General features: G+C 41.3%; 1 protein-coding gene across 1 annotated transcript in view; it reads left to right on the top strand.

Moving 5' to 3' along the window:
- Nucleotides 1-20,390, top strand: part of NPSR1 (neuropeptide S receptor 1) — a 155,295-nt gene that overhangs the window by 11,386 nt on the left and 123,519 nt on the right. The window contains exon 2 of the mRNA XM_040472277.1: nt 17,740-17,872. Within this exon, the coding sequence (XP_040328211.1) occupies nt 17,740-17,872 (133 nt within the window). The remainder of the gene's footprint in view (nt 1-17,739; nt 17,873-20,390) is intronic.

Genomic DNA, 20,390 nt, shown 5'->3' with positions numbered 1-20,390 from the left:
CAAAACAACACGATGGATTTCAAGTGCATTATGCTAAATGAAAGGAAATCAGACTCAAAGTGCTACATACTGTCATGATTTAATTTACATGTTATTGTTAAAAAAAAAATGAAACTCTAAGGACAGAAAACAAATCGGTGGTTGCCATGGGCAGGAAGTGGGCAAAAGCCCGACTACAATGAGCACAGGAGAATCTTTTTGAATGCTGGAACTATTTCGTACCCTGATTGTAAGGATGGTTACCTCTGTCAAAACTCACCAAACTGTACACTCCTAGGGTGAATTTTCTTCTGTATAAATTATACCTTAATAAAAAATTTATCATCTAGAGGTTTACATCGTGAGTTTAATTTTCAACCCAATGTGTTTCATTTAATAATCATAAATCCCCAAGTGACAGCATAAGGGAAGTATAGCTGAAGCCCCAGGAAGACCCAAAACAGGATCTAAATTCAGAAGATTAGTACAGAGTTCAAGATAGATGAGTCTCCAAAAGCAGCAAATATGCATCAAAATGGACAGAAAGATGAAGGTCCCACTTGACACGGGTCTTTGCTCACATGTCATCTCCTCAAGAGTCTTCTTCAACTTCTATGACATTATATCACAATCCGTGTGTGAAACTATGCTCCGTGAGGACCAAAACTTCACTTTGTTTGATCCTGCGTCTCCAGTGTCAGCAACCATGCTGGCCCTGATGAGACCCTCGGAGAGTCTTAAAGGGTGAATGGACTCTATTGTGGACTTAAGATAGGTATAGATATCGACAAAGAACTCAAGGCACAGCTCTGCGAATGCTTTTCTAGGGTCTTCTTTATTCTACTTTACAAGTAGACATCAACCATTAGCCGCTTAGCATGAATCTTAAGTCTGTAATAGCTAGTGCTGGTGAGAAATAATGATGAGGCTTCCTAATTTTGGAGAACATCAACAGATTTGTGAAAGGCTTTGGATGAAACTGGAGAAGGCAAAGGTGTGCTCCGGAACAGACGTTGAATGGGCAGTGCTGTTTGGTTGACCCCATAGCTAATCTCAAATCCCTTCTCACGTTCCCAGCCAAGTACTCACTGTCCTAGTGTCCCTTGCAGTTAAAAGTAGTTCAGTTTGGGAAACTTAATTTAAAAAGCCTGTGAGATTTCTGAGAAAAAGTTTCTCCTTTTCTGATAAAAGGAGAAAGATACGGCTGGCATTTTGTTTTTTCCCTTCTGTCTGCCTTGAATTCTGACACAATGCATGGAACTGTGGCAGCCACTTTGTGACCGCAAGAGAAAAGCCAACGCAAGTTCGATGAGTCAAAGACAGCCACCACCTAACTTCAGATTTCTTATTATATGAAAAAAATATTTTTTAAGTCACCATTAAATGGACTTTCTTTATTTTCGAGCTGAACAATTTCCCAATATATACAAAAACCAAGTGCAAAACTACATGTTTGGAAGACAGGGCCTTGAAAAAGGGCCACAGAGAATCAACTAGACATTTCATTTCTTTTGTTCCACATTTGGTTGGTACAGCGGCTGGCTATGCTCAGTTTTTCTCATCCTGCTATTATCCAGATTACGAAGGCATTGAATAGAGTTTTATAAACATGATTCAGACTGGATCGTATGTATCTGAGTAACTACGAAAAAGTATCTCCCCTTTCTGAAAGAAAAAAGCTTAAATTTTTCAGACTGATTCTCCACATTTTGGATAATGACAGTGTTATTCACTTGTGCAATTTTATGAAAAAATACTGAAAGCACTTTTTAAATATTATCTTAAAAACTACCCAAAACATTAAGTCGTTTTTCATGACAGCTCAGCAAGAGGAGTTTCTATTCTTTCTAAAGTGTGAGGAATCATATCCTTTCCTGACACTTTAAAACGACCAAGAAGAGTGTGAGACATTAGCTCTGGACCCTGAAACCAATTCCATACTGTGCAATCCAGAACACCTCCCAGAGCTGCTCTCCCCTCATGTAGCTCTGCTGTGGGAGCAGACCAACGACTACTTCACCACAGGATGCTGAGGAAGGGAAGGAGCCCATTCTCATGTGGAAGATGGATTTGGGGGGAGAGAAAGAGGAAGGCAGTCATGGAGGAGCTCTACTCATTAATCTCCTATGAGGGTGCCCGCAAACTGAGAGTGGGTGAGTGGCGAAGGCTGATGCCCTTCCCCTTGAAAACCAGCCTCCCAGACTCTCCACCACCCAGATTCTCCACCCATCTGCACTCTCCACTCTCCAACTCTCTATTCTCCCAGATTCTCTACTCACCCTACTCTCCACTCACCCAGATTCCCCACCCACACAGGTTCTCCACCCACCCATACTGTCCACTCTCCAACTCTCTACTCTCCCAGATTCTCTACTCACCCAGATTCTCCATTTGCCTACACTCTCCACACTCCCCAATTCTCTACCCACCCACACTGTTCACACCCCCAGATTCTGCACCCTCCCACACTGTTCACACTCCCAGATTCTCCACCCACCCAGATTCCCCACCCACCACACTCTCTACCAGGGTATTCCCCTAATACCAAAGGTAAATAAAGCAGAAACTTCCAGGGATTCCTCCCCTATTTATGTTTCATTTTTGGAAGGAAAGAGACAGTTCTCCCACAGATAGAAGTAAGTTGTTGAAGAGGAAGAAGGAAGCATAACCTTGACACAAACAACAATCAGTTAGGCTTTCCTACACTGTCAAGAGCTATCTTTCCCTTCACTATCTCTGCTGCCTGCTCTCATACCTGCCTGCCCAGGCATTCAGCTTTGACCTTCCATGCTCTGCCTTGAAAACTTTTTTTCTCCCTCTTTTCCCTAGTCCTCCCTCCATCTAAAAACATTCTTCCCCAACAAGCTGATTCCAAGTATCAGCATAAAAGCCTTTCTGAGTAACGGAGTTCTTTCCCAGCGGTGTCTTCTCCCCACAGCGCCCTTAACCTTCCAAGTCTATTTGCATTTTAAAGAGCATTTTGCTTAACATAAACAATCCCCTACTCTCTGAGCATCCTGGACCTAGATAGTGAAGATCACAGGGTCTAGAGGAGTTCTTAGAGTTCCTTGAAGAATTGACAGCAAGGGGGAAAAGGGCTCCCCTTAATTCTTCTTTTTCTGGCTCCCAAAGGCTATTGCCCAGCTCCTCTGCTGGGCTGGAGCCCTGATTCACCCAGGCCTGCAGTGTTCCGACTCTGCACCTGATAAGAGGTCTCCCCATGGCACTCAGAATTCTATTCACGTACAGATATCGAGCCGAAGTCTTTGCTCAAGGACCATTATTCACAACTCATAATTTAATAAAAAATGAAATGGAATATTGTTAGGGCCCGAACGCAAGTTTCCTCCCTTTCATCTAGTATTGTGGACTATTGCCCTTGGCAACGCATAGCAATCTATGCAAATAGAAGATATTCTTTCAACTGAGGATAAATTTAATTTTCTTTCCAATGTATTATTTCTTTTTGAGGATTTTTTTTTTTTTTTTTTTTTTTTGCCTAGGTTGGGATACAAATGCAAAAGGTATTCAAGAATACAGACACTACTTGCCCAAAATGAAACTTAGGATGATTTATTGAATGCTACCCGCCAAGCACTTTGTTTTCTCCATCAATTATTTCATTTTCTCCTTCATTACTCAGGTTAAACTAGGTTATGCGGTGGTAGCAAGTAACCAGGTATTATCAGAAAGCTAAAACTATGTTTATTTCCTGCTCATGCTACATGTTTATTACGGGTTAACAAGGAGCCCCTGCCTATTGTAGTTACTCAGGGACACAGGCTGATGGAGGCTCCATCTCAACACAGGCTGCCATGATACCAGGGCTAAAAGACAGACAGAAAATGTGAACCCTGTCCTGGCTCTTATAGCTGCTACCCAGAAATGACACATATCACTTCTGCTCACCATTCATTGGCCAAAGTCAGTCTGCGGTCAGATCTAATATCAAAGGAGAAAGGAAAGAGCATCCTCCCTCTGGGAGAGGCAGGGGCTGTTGGTGATCAGAACTGTGTGTGCAGCTCCTGTAGCTCTGAAACAGGCATTATTATCCTTGATTTACAGACAGAAAAGGTGAGGCTCATAGAAGATGAGTGCACAGAATAATCAGTTGTCCAAAAATGTGAACCCCATCGGATCTGGTTCAGAAGCACATGCTCTCTGCACCGTAACAGAACCCCACAAGGATGTTCCTCAGAACTCTAATTATGTGGACCGTGGCCAAAAAAGTCTGGGAAAATGCACATATTATATATCACCATATATAATGTAGTGGCCTATTTAAGTTTCTGAGAAGTCTTACAGTAAAGAAGGCAGTTTAATTTTGCTTAATCAGAAGTTCCCAAATTTATCTGACCACAGAACATCATGATGTTACCTCTAATAATATGCCATCGAGACAATGGTCCTGGAACACACCTGAGAAAATTCTCTACCAAATCATGTTCTCTCCACATGGAACCTGCGGAATAACCTAGCAGAATGACCTGTTTGGGCAGATGAAGCCCAGAGAGGTAAAGCCATCTTCCCAAAGTCACACAGCCAATAAATGGTAGAGACAGGACAGAATTGTAGTCTCTAGATATCTAAGTCAGAGCTCCTGGTTGGCTTGTGGAAGGATCGTGAAAATACAAGAATACCTTATAAACTGGAAAGTATTAGTCAACTTTAACATGGCATTAATTCTTGAAATATATAAAATATTTGAATAAATGAAAAAACATGTGGTGCTTCAGGATAGGAAGGTTAAATTGTGTGAAGATGTCAATTCCTCCCAAATTACCTTATAATGTCTAAAACAATTTTAGCCAAAATTTCAATGTGATTGTTCTATTTTGATAAAATAATTCAAAAGCTTATAAAAAGCAGGTGAGAAAAATGAAGAGATTTTTAATATAAATGCTAATGAGGAAGAGGCATTTTTCCCTACCAGCTCTTAATAAATATAAATCTGCATTAAGCAAAAACATTTCAGAAATAGCACAGTAATTGGCATCAATAATAATACAAATTTGACCTAAAAATAAAGTTCTTGTGCATTAATGAACTTAATACTACAAAGAAACTACAAAAATTAGTAAGAAAGAATGCATATTTTAGCAATAAAAGTAGAAGGTGGGTGGGTGATGATTCTTACATCACATAAGGTTATAAGATCAATTTCACTTGGATTTTGAAATGAGGTTTTTACAAAATAGCTAGAAAAAAGCGTAATTATCAGACTGATTTTGGGATGAGCAAGAACTTTCTAAGTTTAAAAATAAAAATTTAAAGGGAAACAAAAACAGAAAATTATTTGCAACAAATCTAAATATGTTACTATTATACCTAATAATAATACATAATTGTATGATGAATATAACATGATTAAAGCCTTTAATATATAATGAGCACATAGGAGAAAAAGATATTTCTAATGGAAAAATGGGCAAAAGAAATAAAAACAATTTTAGATTAAATGCGGAGCTAAAAGAACATATAAAAAATATTCTCTGCTAGTGTCTGAACAATACAAACTTAACAATGAGACATATCAAATTGGCAAAGACTAAAGAAAAATACTACGTACAGCATGTGACAGTTCTGTAAAACTGTTAAGAGAATAAATCAGGACAATTGACATGTTTTCTGGAGAGCAATTTGGTAATACACCGCAAGCCTAAACGATGTATTGCACTGCACTTGGACTTAGTAATTCTGCTTACAGGATTGAGCCATAGGAATACTAAAGAAATATTCACAGAAAGTTTAGACATGGGTTTATGTATTAAGTTGTTTTATTCAGTATGTATCTGGTAGTAGAAAAGTAAAATAATGATCTAACCACCGGATGGAGTATTATGCACCTATAACAATCAATCATTGTTTTCATTCAATGCTAAAGCTTTTTAAAAATCACAATTAACTGTATATATAATATATTCCAAGTTTTTTTTTTAATTTTTTTTTCAACGTTTATTTATTTTTGGGACAGAGAGAGACAGAGCATGAACGGGGGAGGGGCAGAGAGAGAGGGAGACACAGAATCGGAAACAGGCTCCAGGCTCTGAGCCATCAGCCCAGAGCCTGATGCGGGGCTCGAACTCACGGACCGCGAGATCGTGACCTGAGCTGAAGTCGGACGCTTAACCGACTGCGCCACCCAGGCGCCCCTGTTCCAAGTTTTATAAGCTACATAGATACATACTGAGAAAATATGGAAGGAAATACACCAAAATGAGAAAGTGAGACATTCTCTCTGGAAGGTGATTTTTGTCCTTGGTAAATATTTTACTAAATTTTTGACAGCAAACACCTATTACTTTCATTATCAGAAACAACAAAATAGTCATATAAAATACTCTATGCAGACTTTTAAATATATTTTGCACATTGCATTTCCATAAGAGCAAATGAAAATATCTTTTTCTTCAGAGAAAGCTTAAGGGAGGTTCTAAAAGGCATCTGAGAGCAAGACACCTTTGTGACAGCAAAGTATGCCAAAAAGAGGGAAAGATTCCAGAGAACGTACTGGCCCCTGAGGCTCACACGTGGAAGGGTCTGGGGAGCTGCCCGTGTTTCTCTAATAATGGCCCAGGTATATGGGGGAGGGATGTGGTCTTGAAATAATTAAGGTTACGCGCTTTCAGAGCCACAGCCAGGCTCTGGAATTTAGTGGGATTAGTGCTGCGATTCTCCCTTTTCATTTCTTTCTTTCTCCTGTCTCTTTTCACTCCCCTTACAATTTCTCTGCACTCCAACCCCCAACTGAGATTTTGATAGTGGTTTCTGGATTATGCATGCAGCCTGTGAATTAGCTGTTCCTTTGAAAACCCACTTTTCCAATCCTGCATCATTTTTCTATCGTTGTTGGGATGGGCTGAACCACTAATTGTTCTTGAACTTCCATGCTAAAGAGTAGGAAGGTGGTTTAGACAGGGGCAGGCATCGGGCTAGAGGACCAGTCTCTAGGGGACTTGTCCCTGCTGGGGTAACCGAGGCTCCTGAGTATAAACCCAAGGTGATATGGCCAACTCCACCAACACCCAAGAGGTTCAGATAGGAGTGATGCTTGCAGCTAAGCAGGTAGTTACATCTGTAGGCCTCAGATAGGTTCCCACAGAACAACTGACAAGAGGTGGAGGGACTAGTGTGTGACCCTGGGCAGGGAAGGCTTGCAAGACTCAGATAACATGTAGGAGACCCAGAAATGCAGACAAGGGAATTAGAGGACAAATGGAAACCAAGGCAGATGAATAGCTGTATGAATTGGGTGCAAGGTAACTCATTAGCCATTTATACTCTGTTGACCAACCACTCAACGTAGGTGCCCAGAAAGTGAAGTCACCAGGAGTTCAGGATGATCTCCCTGGAATCCTCGTAATGGGTGCCTCTCGTGCCCCTTTCTATTACCCATTCTCATCTACTCCATATCCTGGCCTCATGTCTGCCCCTGCTTGTCATCTGCTAAGTCCTGCCAGTTTCTTTTAGCTACTCGAATGTGAGATAGACTGGAAACTACAGATTGAAAGTATCAGAGTCTGAATTGCAGTGGGCTTCCAAGGGGAAGGGTTCCATGGACACTTTCCCCCATTTATTAGTACCTCCAGAACAGAAAACAAGTTCCCAGAGGCTTTTTTAAATTATGTGGATCAACAAGAAGAATAGTTTTTGGTATATTACATAGTAATTACTTTAGTTCCTACTACATTATAGAGATTTGGACCTCATTTACCCAAATGTTAGTGTTTTTTTTTTTTTTTATTTAATGTTTATTTATTTTTGAGAGAGAGAGAAAGAGAGAGAGAAACAGAGCATGAGCAGGGGAGGGGCAGTGAGAGAGGGAACCACAGAATCCAAAGCAGGCTCCAGACTCAGCTGTCAGCACAGAGCCTGACGCGGGGCTCGAACTCACAAACCGTGAGATCGTGACCTGAGCTGAAGTCGGACACTTAACCGACTGAGTCACCCAGGTGGCCTCAAATGTTAGTTGTTTTTTGTTTCTTTTTTTTTTTTTTTAATATTTCAAGGGCCTAGAGCTCAAATAGCAATTTAAATGTTCATCTCAGTTCTTGGTACATAGCAGGAACTTCATTTGTTTGTTCAACAAATATTAATTATGACCTGGACTTGCAGCCCAGTGGGTTTTCAGATGATTTCTAATATCTGTGGTGTGGTATATTATGGGAATTCAGATGGAATCCCAGAGTTTAATTGCCCCAAAGCTACCAATACACCCTATTTGTGATTAATCGAGAGGTCCTCTTGTGAGCCAAGAATGAATCAGAAGAAGGGACTCACATTGAAATGAATGTGGGGCACCGGTATTTCTATTGCTGGTGGAATTCAAGCATTCACCGGTAACCAAAAGGCTGAATCAGACAGTCCCATGCAAATGTGGTCCCATGCTACCAAACCCTGATTGAAATGAGAACAATTAGGCAGTGGGAAATTAACATTGTTAATTAAACATGAAATATAACCCATGGCAGTAATGATAAAACACTCCAGAGCAATAAGTAACCCTTTCTTGTCAGCGTAGAAAGAGCTGATGCAGTTATTCAATACGTCCTGGAGGCTAAACTGAGAAATAAATGTTAGGCAGTGAATCACTTCCCTGTGCAGTCCCAATTTGAAGGAGGTAAAATTGTCTTCTGCCACTCATGATGGTGGTGTTGAGAGATAGGGCAAAGGCAGTTCAGACAGTGAAGACAATTCTAGATGGAGAATTTATTTTTCTCTTGGTAGTAGGTTCTCCGAACTCAGGACAAAGATCTAGCTAGAATGTACCTGGCCCCATTTTTTTAAAAAAGTTGCTTTTCAGGACACAGGTCCAGTTTCTCATTATTAAGCCTTCCATTGCTCTGTGACCACACTTAATGTTCATAAGTGGCCCCTAGCTGTCCTACCAACCCAAGAGTTTTTACCTTCCTCCTTCACTTACACTACTGCCAGGCATTCTACTCTTTCCTTGGCTACTTCTCATTTTTTCAGACTCAGTTTACATGTTAATTTCTCCAAGATATACCTTTTGGCCAACCATGACTAGTGTCTCCTCAAGTTCTATTACATGCCCCTTATTTGGAATTCTAAAAAATCTCCATTATAGTAGCTCACACTTTTTTTTTTTTTTTTGCATATATGCCTCCACCATCAGACCGTGAGTTCCTTACCTTAGCCTTCCTTCCTTCCTCAGACTATGTTGAACTTTAGTACTAGATTCTCAATAAATGTTTGTCGGAATTGATTATACAGAAAGCAAACCAGTATCTTTGTTTCCACAGGAACACAATTTCAAGGACAGTTTTCCATTTCTGGTCTCTCATTTCTACACCAACATATATATGTATGTGTGTATGTACATATATATGTGTATATGTAGGTATGTGTGTATATACATATATATGTATATATGTATGTATATGAGAACCAAGGTTCTCGAACCCCTTAGGGCAAATGCCTTCCCTTACCCCCGCCCCCCGCCCCCCCCCCCCCCCCACCAAATATACTACATGAGTTCACAGAATGACTCTTGGTTCACAACACTTTGGGACCATCTTTGTGCACAGCCATGCTGTCAACTTCAAAAGACCCAGGCTGTGGGAATACCTCCCCTCTTATTCACGTTCTCTATTCTTCCAGCAAGAGGCCCCTGTCAGTTTGTCCCACCAGCCCCTAGTAAGAGAGTGTCCTGGGCCCCTGTTAAAGTGATATGAAAGTGATGTGTGATATATGTGAAAGTGATATAAAGTGATATGAAAAGCTTTACAGAAAATTTAAAACTTGAATTAACATCCACACTTATATGTAGCTTTCTATAATTTCTTGTTTTTGCAACAGTAATTATTTTAAAAGTTTTGCCATATATTTCCTCATAAGTGAGTAGTAGAAATGAAGGCTATCCTGGGTAATCGTACATGGAATTCCTACAGCTCTGGGTAAAACAGTTTGAAAAGGTGAATGCAGATAGGTGGTGATGATGATAATAATTCAATTGTATTTGCAAAGGTGTCTCTCAGATGGCTGCTGGGAGGGTGGTGAAAATGCAGAGGCGGTTGTGGGGGAGAGGCCAAGGTGTGCACCCTGGAGCAAGCCCAGTCCTACCTCTGAGCCTTCTAGTTGACCATTTCCTGGCAGTGCGTCTGAAGCAGCACGTGAGGTGAGACATGGGGAGAAGTTGGCACAAACTCCTGAATGAGAGGTTCCCAACTGTGCAGAAATGGCTACTGCCCAGGGGTTTCCAGATCCCCTGAATGTGTCTCATTCCTCAAGTCTAATCAAGCAGCTTCAGGAATCCAAAGCTTTGTAGTCTGTTCCTACCTGTCTCACTTTAAACTGCGTGCTCCCTTCATTGCCTGGTGATTCATCCTCAGTGAAATTAGACACTTTCAGATCTTTGCTTGATATTTGCAGCCTACCTAAGCAAATTAATTGGGCTCTGAGCAGCCTCAGAGCCTGAGTGCTGTGAAAGACAGGTGGCGTCTGAGTCTCAGTGACAGGGGAGCAGAGTTTCTTTGCCTGCTCCCTGAGAACTGAGGCTGAATCATAACCCGAGACTTCATTTCCTCTCCTGGGAAGTAAGATATATTTGCTCCTTCCTGTGTCTGAAGGATTCATCTTCAACATCGCAAAAATAACAATAACCATAAAATGAACCATGAAAATGTAAGGAGTACAGAAAGTTCTGTGATTCCTGGGACAGATGATACAGCTACATCTTGTATGATATTTATGATTACAGTTGTGTGGAAGTCATATACTGCTCCAGTGTCCATCCATCCAAGCACATACTGAGCACTGACCTTACACTCAGCCCTGTAGGACACAGTCATGAAACTAACCTGAGCCACTGACAAGTTTTAGGTCAGAGAAAAATGAAGATCTGTCTTCCAACTGAAAATTGAAAGTAAATGAGGTGACTTCACCATCTCTGGCCCCAAATTGTAAGAGAAAACCACTATAGGAAGCAGGGCATGCACTTTTCAGTCAAGTAAAGCTGTGTTCAAATCCCAGCTGCATCACTTATGAACCAGATATTCCAGGCTACTTTTTTTTTTTTAATGTTTATTTATTTTTGAGACAGAGAGAGACAGAGCATGAACGGGGGAGGGTCAGAGAGAGAGGGAGACACAGAATCCAAGCAGGCTCCAGGCTCTGAGCTGTCAGCACAGAGCCCGACGCGGGGCTCGAACTCACGGACCGGACCGTGAGATCATGACCTGAGCCGAAGTCGGACGCTTAACCGACTGAGCCACCCAGATGCCCCAGGCTACTAAGTTTTTGAGCCCCATTTCCTTACTTATAAGATTGAGGACAATGATGTCTCATTGGTCAGTTTGTGATAATTCCATGAGCAATATGTAAAGCCTCGCAAATGATAGTTGGTAGATGACAATCAATCAAGAACAAACACTTATAGTATATCTCCTATACATGACAAACTAAGTGAGTCACATGCTAGATTAATGTGACTCACTCAAATAATGTTAGTTTCCATTCACCCTATAATTGTTAAAGATACTTTAGGCTTTTTTTTTTTTTTTAAATTCTGGTTTCCAGGACTCCCCTGGAAAAGTGGATCCCCATTCCTTGGATTTGGATAGCTCGTACTTTCTCCTCCAGACAAATCTGACATATCCAGCATTAATTACTATCACCCAACTAAATGTATTTCCTGAGATAATTCCCATTTCAGATAACCTGTTCTATTATACTTCTAATTAACCTTTCACCTGTCATTAACTGTGTATCCATCCAACAGATATTTATTAAGCACTTTCTATAGGGAAGACAGAATGCCGGCCTGGAGTGGTGCCCTGGAACTAGTGCCCGTCCTTAGGGGCGTCCTTTTGGCCTTAGAAGCCTATTCTATGGAGTGAAACCCGAAGTATCAGCCCTGTGGCAGCACCAGCATCATCAAGTGAAGGCTGCAATCCATCTCTCTAAATCCCTGCTCTTCATCTTCTGATCTGCAAAGAGATGACATCACTGCATGGCCTCATGACTTTGAATTTGAAAACCAATTAGTCATGAGCCTAAAACCACATAGCTGAGTTGAAAACGCTGTAGTCTCTAGTCACTGCAAAATTTCAAATTCACCGGTTAAGCATCTGGCTGGAATTTTGCCTCGTGTGACCACTAGGGGGCATTTGATCCTCAACTATATTCTGCAATAGTTTTGAGAATGGTATTAGAACACCATCCCTATCTGGGGGAAGGGGGTCTGGGTGGAGAGCTGGTTGGGCTCAGGTGAAGTTCCAATAGACTGTAACTGAAAATAGGGTGAACAGGGTGAATTCAAGCATCGTCCTGAAAAGGTTGTGAGTTATTTATAAATGACTCTTCAAACCTATGTGTAGTACATGAAACTAAGGAAGGAGGTAAACCAGTTTTTACTGTGCGTATACTATGCATCAAGCTGTGAGCTAGAAGTCTCCGTTTTCATCATCATATGTATCCATCACAAGTATCCTCTGGCAGAGTTTATCTTTATCTTCATTTTATAAATGAGAAAATAGACTCAGATTGTCACTTACCAATGTAACACACATCTAGCAAGTAACAAAGAATCTGATCCCAGGTCGGGCTGGTTTCCAAGTCTACCCACTTTTCTTTTTTTTTTTTTTTAATTTTTTTTTTCAACGTTTTATCTACCCACTTTTCTACACATCACTCGCCAGATTGTGATAGTCAAATGCCTCTGAACTTGCTTCCTCAATTCCCATTGTCGTAATTTTCCAAATCCTCATATTACCGTGGGATTTGTGTGGGTCTATGTGTCTGTGCACACATGGGTAAGAACACTATGAATAAATGATCCTACAAGTAAGTGTTTGCATACTTAATGCCCCTTGTACTACTTGACTGAAACAGGATTTAAACTTGGCCGAGCACAATTTCTATACTCTACATGTTTTATTTTCCCTTATAATGCCAACGCCTTATACTATAGACAATTAATTGATTTTGAATGAATTAATAAACAAAGAAGTAAACATGGCTTTTAGGAAGACTCCAGAAAGCAAGGAGGGCGTTGGGGAGGTGGGGGGGGGGGGTCTTCTTCCATCTGGAAACTTCCTGAAGCTTCTGAGGTAAGGTGAGATTGTCTTCAAATAGAGAACACTAAAGCAAGAGCAGGGGGCCTAATGTCACAGGACCTGCTCAGCCTGCCCTATAGACATCATCCAATCCCAAGGAGAATAGACCCTGACCGGTTTACAGAGAGCCTTGGGTCTACCAGCCCAAAACAGTTACTGCAAGCTTCTAAGAAAAGGCTCAGCCAAGCTAGCACTTACTGTGCCAGCCCTCCTGAGGCCTGACTTCCAATTCACTGATATATCTAAGCAGGATAATTTGATTTGCAGTGTTTGTCACTCTGTGCTCCCAGCAGAACAGATCTGAGCTCCAAGCCTACTTTGACGATATTGGATGCCTGGGTCGGAATTGTGCAGCACAAAAACAAAGAAAACAGCCACCCCATGCCCACTGAGAGGCCGGAGGTCTTCCAGTATGGAGAAACTTGATTTCTGGAAATCTGAACTTCGATCTCAGCAGCGTAATCAACAATGTGCCGTGTGAAAAGCAAACTGTTTAACCACTTCAGTGCTGTTTTTCTGGAAATGAGGCCTGACCATACTTACCACAGGCAGTAACTAACGTTATGTGAGGAAAGGAGAGCGTCAGGAGAGAGACATTCTGGGAAAAAAAAAAAACGTTAACTTCTAGTTCAGATTTACCTGAGTTCAGTTGATTAAATCTCCTCATCCCTCCAGTTCTCATCCAGAAGGCCTTCAGAGTACAATTTTAGTTGAAAAAAGGTCTGTGTCAGAAGTAGAAAACAGAGGAGGTTGACCCTACCTCTGCAAACTGGGAAGAATCCCTATAAAGCAGAGAGTAGGTAAGACATTCTGAGGGAAGGGCAGACAGATTCACTGAAGAGTCTCTCCCTGGAAAAGCAATGAGAAGAGGCTGGCCCCAGGGGAGTCCAGAGGCTGAGGTGGGGCGAGTTTCTGTGGGAGGTTCACCGAATGCTGCAGACTCCATGGGGGAGACACGGAAAGCAGCTATCATCCAGCTGAGGGACGTGGGCAGCCGACCAGGGCCATAGGTGGTGCTGGTGAAGACGGAGTCCCAGTAAGGAAAGCAGCCCTGTATCCACCACCTTCCTGACACTCAACCACTGCCGGCAGAGTAACATGCCTCCTTCTCTGTCTGCTCCGAGACTTTGCTCTCTGCCCACTCACCGCGGAGATCTCAATTCCCGATCTGGCAAAGAAGCATCACAAACATTCTGACTTCTTCCTTTCTTCTTCATCTGAGGCTAAAAGAGTTTAACAGAAATCAACTCATTCCTGGACAAGCATGGAAATAACCCCCCACACCACCATCACCCGGGCTGAGAAGGTTTGCTGGACAGGACCCAGTGTCCTATAATTTGAAGAAAGGAATTTCTTGAAGGCATCAAAGCATTTTTCCCTGTGAGACATTTCCTGAAAGAAACAGGAGAAAATCTTGGAAAATCTCTCATCTGTATTCTCAGTGGGGCTTGGCAGGACTTTGTGTGCCCACATCTCCAACACCACCAGCTCTAGGGGCTCCTCGTCTTTTCCTGAATCATAAACACCCCACGACCCCATCACCTCCCTGATAGCACACTATATTAGGACCATACTGGGGACATAGGTGCCTCATCCCCCACCCTGGCCCCCGACTGTATCAGCTCTCAGCCTCATGGTGGCAGTGAGACCTTCTGCTAACAGACGTCTAAGTCATCTAGTTTCTTACGTTGGTCCCCAAGTTGCTCTAAAGTTTTAAAACGTAGGTCCTCCAAGTTCAAACCACCTATTTATGCTCTACGACCTACCTGCTAGCTGCTGAAAGGGGAACATCATTCTGGTACATCAAAGGCTTCCCCTGCTGTGTCTGCTCCTGACAACTGTCCATCTATCTCAAAGGAGAGAATTCTCTTACAAAAACCACTCCCTCACTCCACTCAGACTAACCTTTTTCATAATAGTTTTCACTCTTGATACTTTCTCAATGCCGTTCATATCTAGACTGCTAGAGAGATGAATCATCCAGAAGAAGGTGACTCTTCTGGTTACAAAAAGACCGGAGAAAAATCTGGAACCTGGCACTGATCAGAGACTGTTCTCATCAGGGGAGATGAAGTAAGCATGCTGGAGGTGGGGTATTGGCCACCTGTGCCCTTCAAAGTAGCAGAGGTCATCAAGCCTGTGGTCCCCCCATTCTAGTTGTGCAGCCAGCCCCCTGGCACTGCCACTAACGCTATTCCCCCTACTCCCACCATCTGCATTCACTCCCGACCTCTGCCCAGGGCCCTAGGAACCCATCTGTAAATCTGCAATGGAGGACGTAAATATCAGTATTACAAAGTGCAGGACTGAGGGACATGTGAGCTCCAGCCTGGACTTCTGGAAAGGATAGGGCTGGAGGAGAAACCATGAGAAACTGCCCCGGCCCTGGAACCCAGCAAAGCAGGTGTAGGTTTCTACCTGGCAGCCCCAGGGAACCCCAGTGATGCTTGGGGAGAATAGGGGCTCAGAGAATGGAGCTGACTCAGTACGCTTCCCAGCTCCCTCCCCTCCTTCAGGCTAGAGGCTTCCCTACACCGTCACCTTATTTTGTTTTGGCAAATCTAATCCATTTCTTTTCATTGAAATATTTTACTGCCCTATATGAAAGTACCACCTTTTATGTAGCCATTTCTCCAACTGACCGAAAAAAGCAATATGCACAATACATAGAGAGTAGAGTACATATCAGATTGCTGTCCACACACACAAAATACTATTTGTTTGCTATGGGTATATGTGTGTGTGTATGTCTGTGTGTAATTGGAAAGATAATGTAATCAAAATGATATTTGCCTTCTGGGAGAAGGAGTTGATCAAGACAGAGAGTAGTAGCAAAGGGGCTTTGAGCTTTATCTGAATTGTTACAATTTTGTAATTAAGTAATCTCTACACCCAATGTGGGGCTGGAACTCGTGACTCTGAGATCAAGAGTCACGTGCTCCACTGAGTGAGCCAGTCAGCTGCCCCTGAATTGTTATAGTATTTTTTTTTTTTTTTAAAGAGAGAGAGCAGGGGAGGGGAGCAGAAGGAGAGACAGAGTCTTAAACAGGCTCCAAACTCATCATGGAGCCTGACGTCGGACTCAGTCCCACCACCCTGGGATCATGACCTAGGCCCAAATCAAGAGTGGGGCAGAAGCTCAACCAACTGAGCCCCCAGGCACCTCTATAGGTCTTAAAGAATTAATCATCTGTCACTGCATAACTTAAAGTTAATTTAATGTAAGAAAAAGTGCTACTGTGATGCCTCAGATATTTAGAGTGTATTAAGGTTCTCCACAGAAAACACAGCCAATGGGTAGAGAGAGAGAGAGACTTATTTTAAGAAAGTTGCTCACGTGATTGTGGGACTGGCAAGTCTTAAATCCATAAATGAGCCAGAAGGCTGGAAACTCAGGCCTGATTTCTATGTTTCTCAAGGAATTCTTCGAGAAATCCTTCTTTGGGAAACTTCAGTTTTTGCTCTCAAAGCTTTCAACTTATTGGATGAATCCCACCCATATTATGGAGGGTTATTCCGCTGTATTTAAACTGAAGTTGAATGTAGATGTTAGTCATATCGACAAAATACCTTCACAGCAACATTTTACATTACTGTTTGACCAAACAATTGGTCATTGTAGCCTACCCAAGTTGACCCATGAAATTTTACCATCACAGTGGGTATCTTCAGGCTCTTCTTATCTTCACCAAGTAAGAGCTGCACTTCAGATTCCAGTATTCGTATGCATTCTTACCAGCATTCTGCCCAGACCCTTTGAGCTTATGTCTCTTGGCTTTTGACTTCAAGCTTGCCTCTGGATCCCCTTGGCCCCATGCTTTCCACCCATGGCCTTGCTCTGCTTTATTCTTGTGTCCAGGCTGCCCCAGTGCCCTGGGCCTCTGATTATTCTGGGCCATGGATTTTAAACAGATGGAAAGCTTCACTTGAAGAAATCATGGAAAATTCCTTGCAAAAGACTTGGCATTTTAAATGAGTAGCATTCCTCATTTTTCTGTTATTTACTATTTACACATTACTCAGTGGAACTTTAATATTACTGTATTATAAAATTCTGTCAAATGAAAAAGAATAAGATAACCCGTAATCACACTACCCTAAAATAACCCATCTTAGCATTTTAGTATACTTCAGTCTTTCTTCACATGTAGAATTTTGCAGTTGTAATCATACCCAATATATAATTGTATCATGTTTTTCAACTTAGCATTATAGTATAAGCATTTTTAATGTCACTACATAATCTTCCTGGTCCTCATTGTTAATAGTTACATAATCGTTCACTGAATTGAAGTGTTTCATTTACTTCTCTTGTTATCTTTGAACAATTAGCAATTTATTCTTACAATAAATATCCACATCTTTTCTATCATAGTATTTTTTTTTTCACACCTTGAATTCTTTCACGTAGACTTAAACAATCGCTTGGCCAAAGAATATATATACATTTTGTTGTCTCCTGATGTATATTTCCGAATAGATTTCTTAAGGTTTCATCAATTTCCACTGCTATCATTGTAAATAAGGACCACTGTGTCTCTGTTCTCTTGAGGGTAGAGCTTTGACAGGTGAGGATTCAACACCAAGAGGAAGACATTCCAGGAACAAAGCCTGAGATTTGCATTCTGTAAAGTACCCTGGCCCTCACTAGTACACTGGTTTTGTGTTGCTTTGTTTCTCACAGACTGAACAGTTGATAACTCTGTGGGTCCTGTTTGTTTTCACCATTGTTGGAAACTCCATGGTGCTGTTCTCTACGTGGAGGAGGAAGAAGAAGTCAAGAATGACCTTTTTTGTGACTCAGCTGGCTATCACAGGTAAGTAACTGTGTGGGTGGGAGAGAATAAGCTGTTTCCAAATTCCTATGGCTCCTTCCTTTCAATTCTTTTACCAATAGAAATGGCATACTATCGAGTCCAAAAGGCATTGGCAAATTTGAGACTGATTTCTATAGGGATAAAAAAACCCACGTGTGAATTTTTCTTTCAGAAAGTTTTAACACATCTGTACATCCACAAGACTCCATTATAAAAATAATTCACTCTACAACACACTTGAAAATACCATTATTAGTGCCACCAAGGGGTTCTCTAGGGTTCCACCCTTCCTCTACACAACAGCCTCCATAGTTCACTAAGGTGATAATACAATATCATACCATATTATGAGCTTAAGGAATGTATCCTAGGGGCACCTAGGTGGCTCAGTTGGTTAAGCATCTGAGTCTTGATTTCAGCTCATATCATGATCCCAGGGTCATGGGATCCAGCCCTGTGTCAGGCTCCACACTGAGCATGGAACCTGCTTACGATTCTCTCTATCTCTCTCTCTCTCTCTCTCTCTCTCTGTCTCCCCTCCCCCACTCTCTCTCTCCCTCTCTCTCTAAAACAAGAGAAAAAAGAGAATATATCCCAGAAAATGGACCAGAATCATCTGTATTCAATAATAAATGTGAAGTCTCAAGTACTTTGCAGATTTATGTCTGTGGACATTGCTTTGGAAATATAAGTTATATGTCACACCACTGGTGGGCACAGTATAAGGACAGAAGATAATATCTGGGATCGGGATGTTTAAATGTGGATTTGGGAAATGGCCAGTATAGTTGAAGTGTGAATGCATCACACTTAAAGGGTGAATGGTGAAATATTCTCAAGTTTAAAAATGATCTGTGAAATAAAGACTCCCACAGAGATGGGTAGAGCCCAAATTGGTAGGGGTCATGCTCGAAAGGAAAACATAATCAAGGAGAGAGTCCTATTCTACAGGCCAAAGAAGAGAGTGGACAGATGGGATTCCTAGAAGGTCCAGCCTAAGACAGGCTTGGACTCCTGAGCTCTGGGAACAAGATGGTCTGTGATATGATTTTAATTTGAATCAGACTATAGGGAAAATGCAAAAAAAAAAAAAAAAATTAAGTGCTAACAAGAAGCAATGGTAGATGACCATCAGAATGGGCTGTTTGGTACATTTCAACCTATGCTATACTCTCCATTGCAGCACTGGCTGTGGGGTTTAGTCTTGAGCCACAATACGGGAAAAATATGGCACCATAACTTAGAGGAGAAACTTAGCTAAACGTTGTTGATAGCCTGACATTCTCCCATATCTTCCTAAAAAAAGTATAGCAAGCCCATCTGCTTAAGCTGGGCTACAGAGACCGGGATGAAAAACAAAGGCACTACCGAGAAATACAGACATGGGGAGAGAAGGTTGTGTCACAGAGGTGATGCTTATGATGGAAGAAAACTCCTTCAATCTTTCCTGCAAACAGGAGCCACATTTTTCACTCCTGACTATAGGAATAAAGGATAATCAGGATCATCCAGCAAAAGCTGAAATGCAAAATCCCTGGATGAGGATGTAATAACTTACTTTCATTAAATTTCCTTAATTACTGTGTTGTAACCCACATTCTACAGAGATGTGTGTTTTTTTAGAATGTAAGAACTTAGAGGCGGCAAGGATATCAGCTTGGAATTTAAAGTGTTACAAAAATAATCAACAAATGAATCATTGAAATGTCACCATCTATTGTTAAGGAGAAAAGTTGTGTATTCTAGTCTAATCTATAGTCTGCTGTATAACCTGGGCTTAATTTCTCATGAATATTCATGTCTGTTGTTTATTTGTTAATTCTTTCTGGAAAAACTCAAGGGGTCAGATCAGGGCCCTTTTAAGTGAAGAGTTCTCAGAGAGGAAATTTTGCCAAGGTTCTGAAAGTTTAGAAACTGAAAAATGTAAAATAACCGAAGCTAAAAATACGATAGATGGGTATAGCAGCAAATTAGATGTAACTGCAGAGAAAATTATTAAACTAGAATATAGGTCAGAAAATAATGATTGAAGCATGAAAAACAAAAGGATGGACAATTCAGACAGAAGGTAAGAAACATATGGGCTCAGTGAAAAGGATTCCTACAAAAGGGTAAGACAGAATGGACAGAAATAATATCTCAAGATATAATGACCAACAGTTTCCCCAAAACCCTGAAAGACATCAAAACTCAGATGCATAAAGCACCATAAAGGTCAACCGATCAGAAGACAATCAAATAAATATAAAGAGAATTGAAACACATGAAAATGATGAGTTTAAGTAAAATTCCCATATTGAATTTGAATTGAGAAAGTATGTGTGTCAACTCATGGTTTATCTCATGTTTTAAAAGAATCCTTATCTTTTAAAGGGTACATACTGAAATGTTTGCAAGTAAATTGATAACACATCTTAGATTTGCCTCAACATAATTTGAGGGCATGGTTAGGTAGGGATATAAAGGACAAAACTGATTTTTGTTGGTGCTTGGTGGTGAGTATATTGGATTCTTTGAA

The sequence above is a fragment of the Herpailurus yagouaroundi genome, unplaced genomic scaffold, assembly GCF_014898765.1.
Source record: "Herpailurus yagouaroundi ecotype Mexico unplaced genomic scaffold, PumYag 100, whole genome shotgun sequence".
Taxonomy (NCBI): Eukaryota; Metazoa; Chordata; class Mammalia; order Carnivora; family Felidae; genus Herpailurus; species Herpailurus yagouaroundi.
This window is presented reverse-complemented; position numbering and strand designations above follow the sequence as displayed.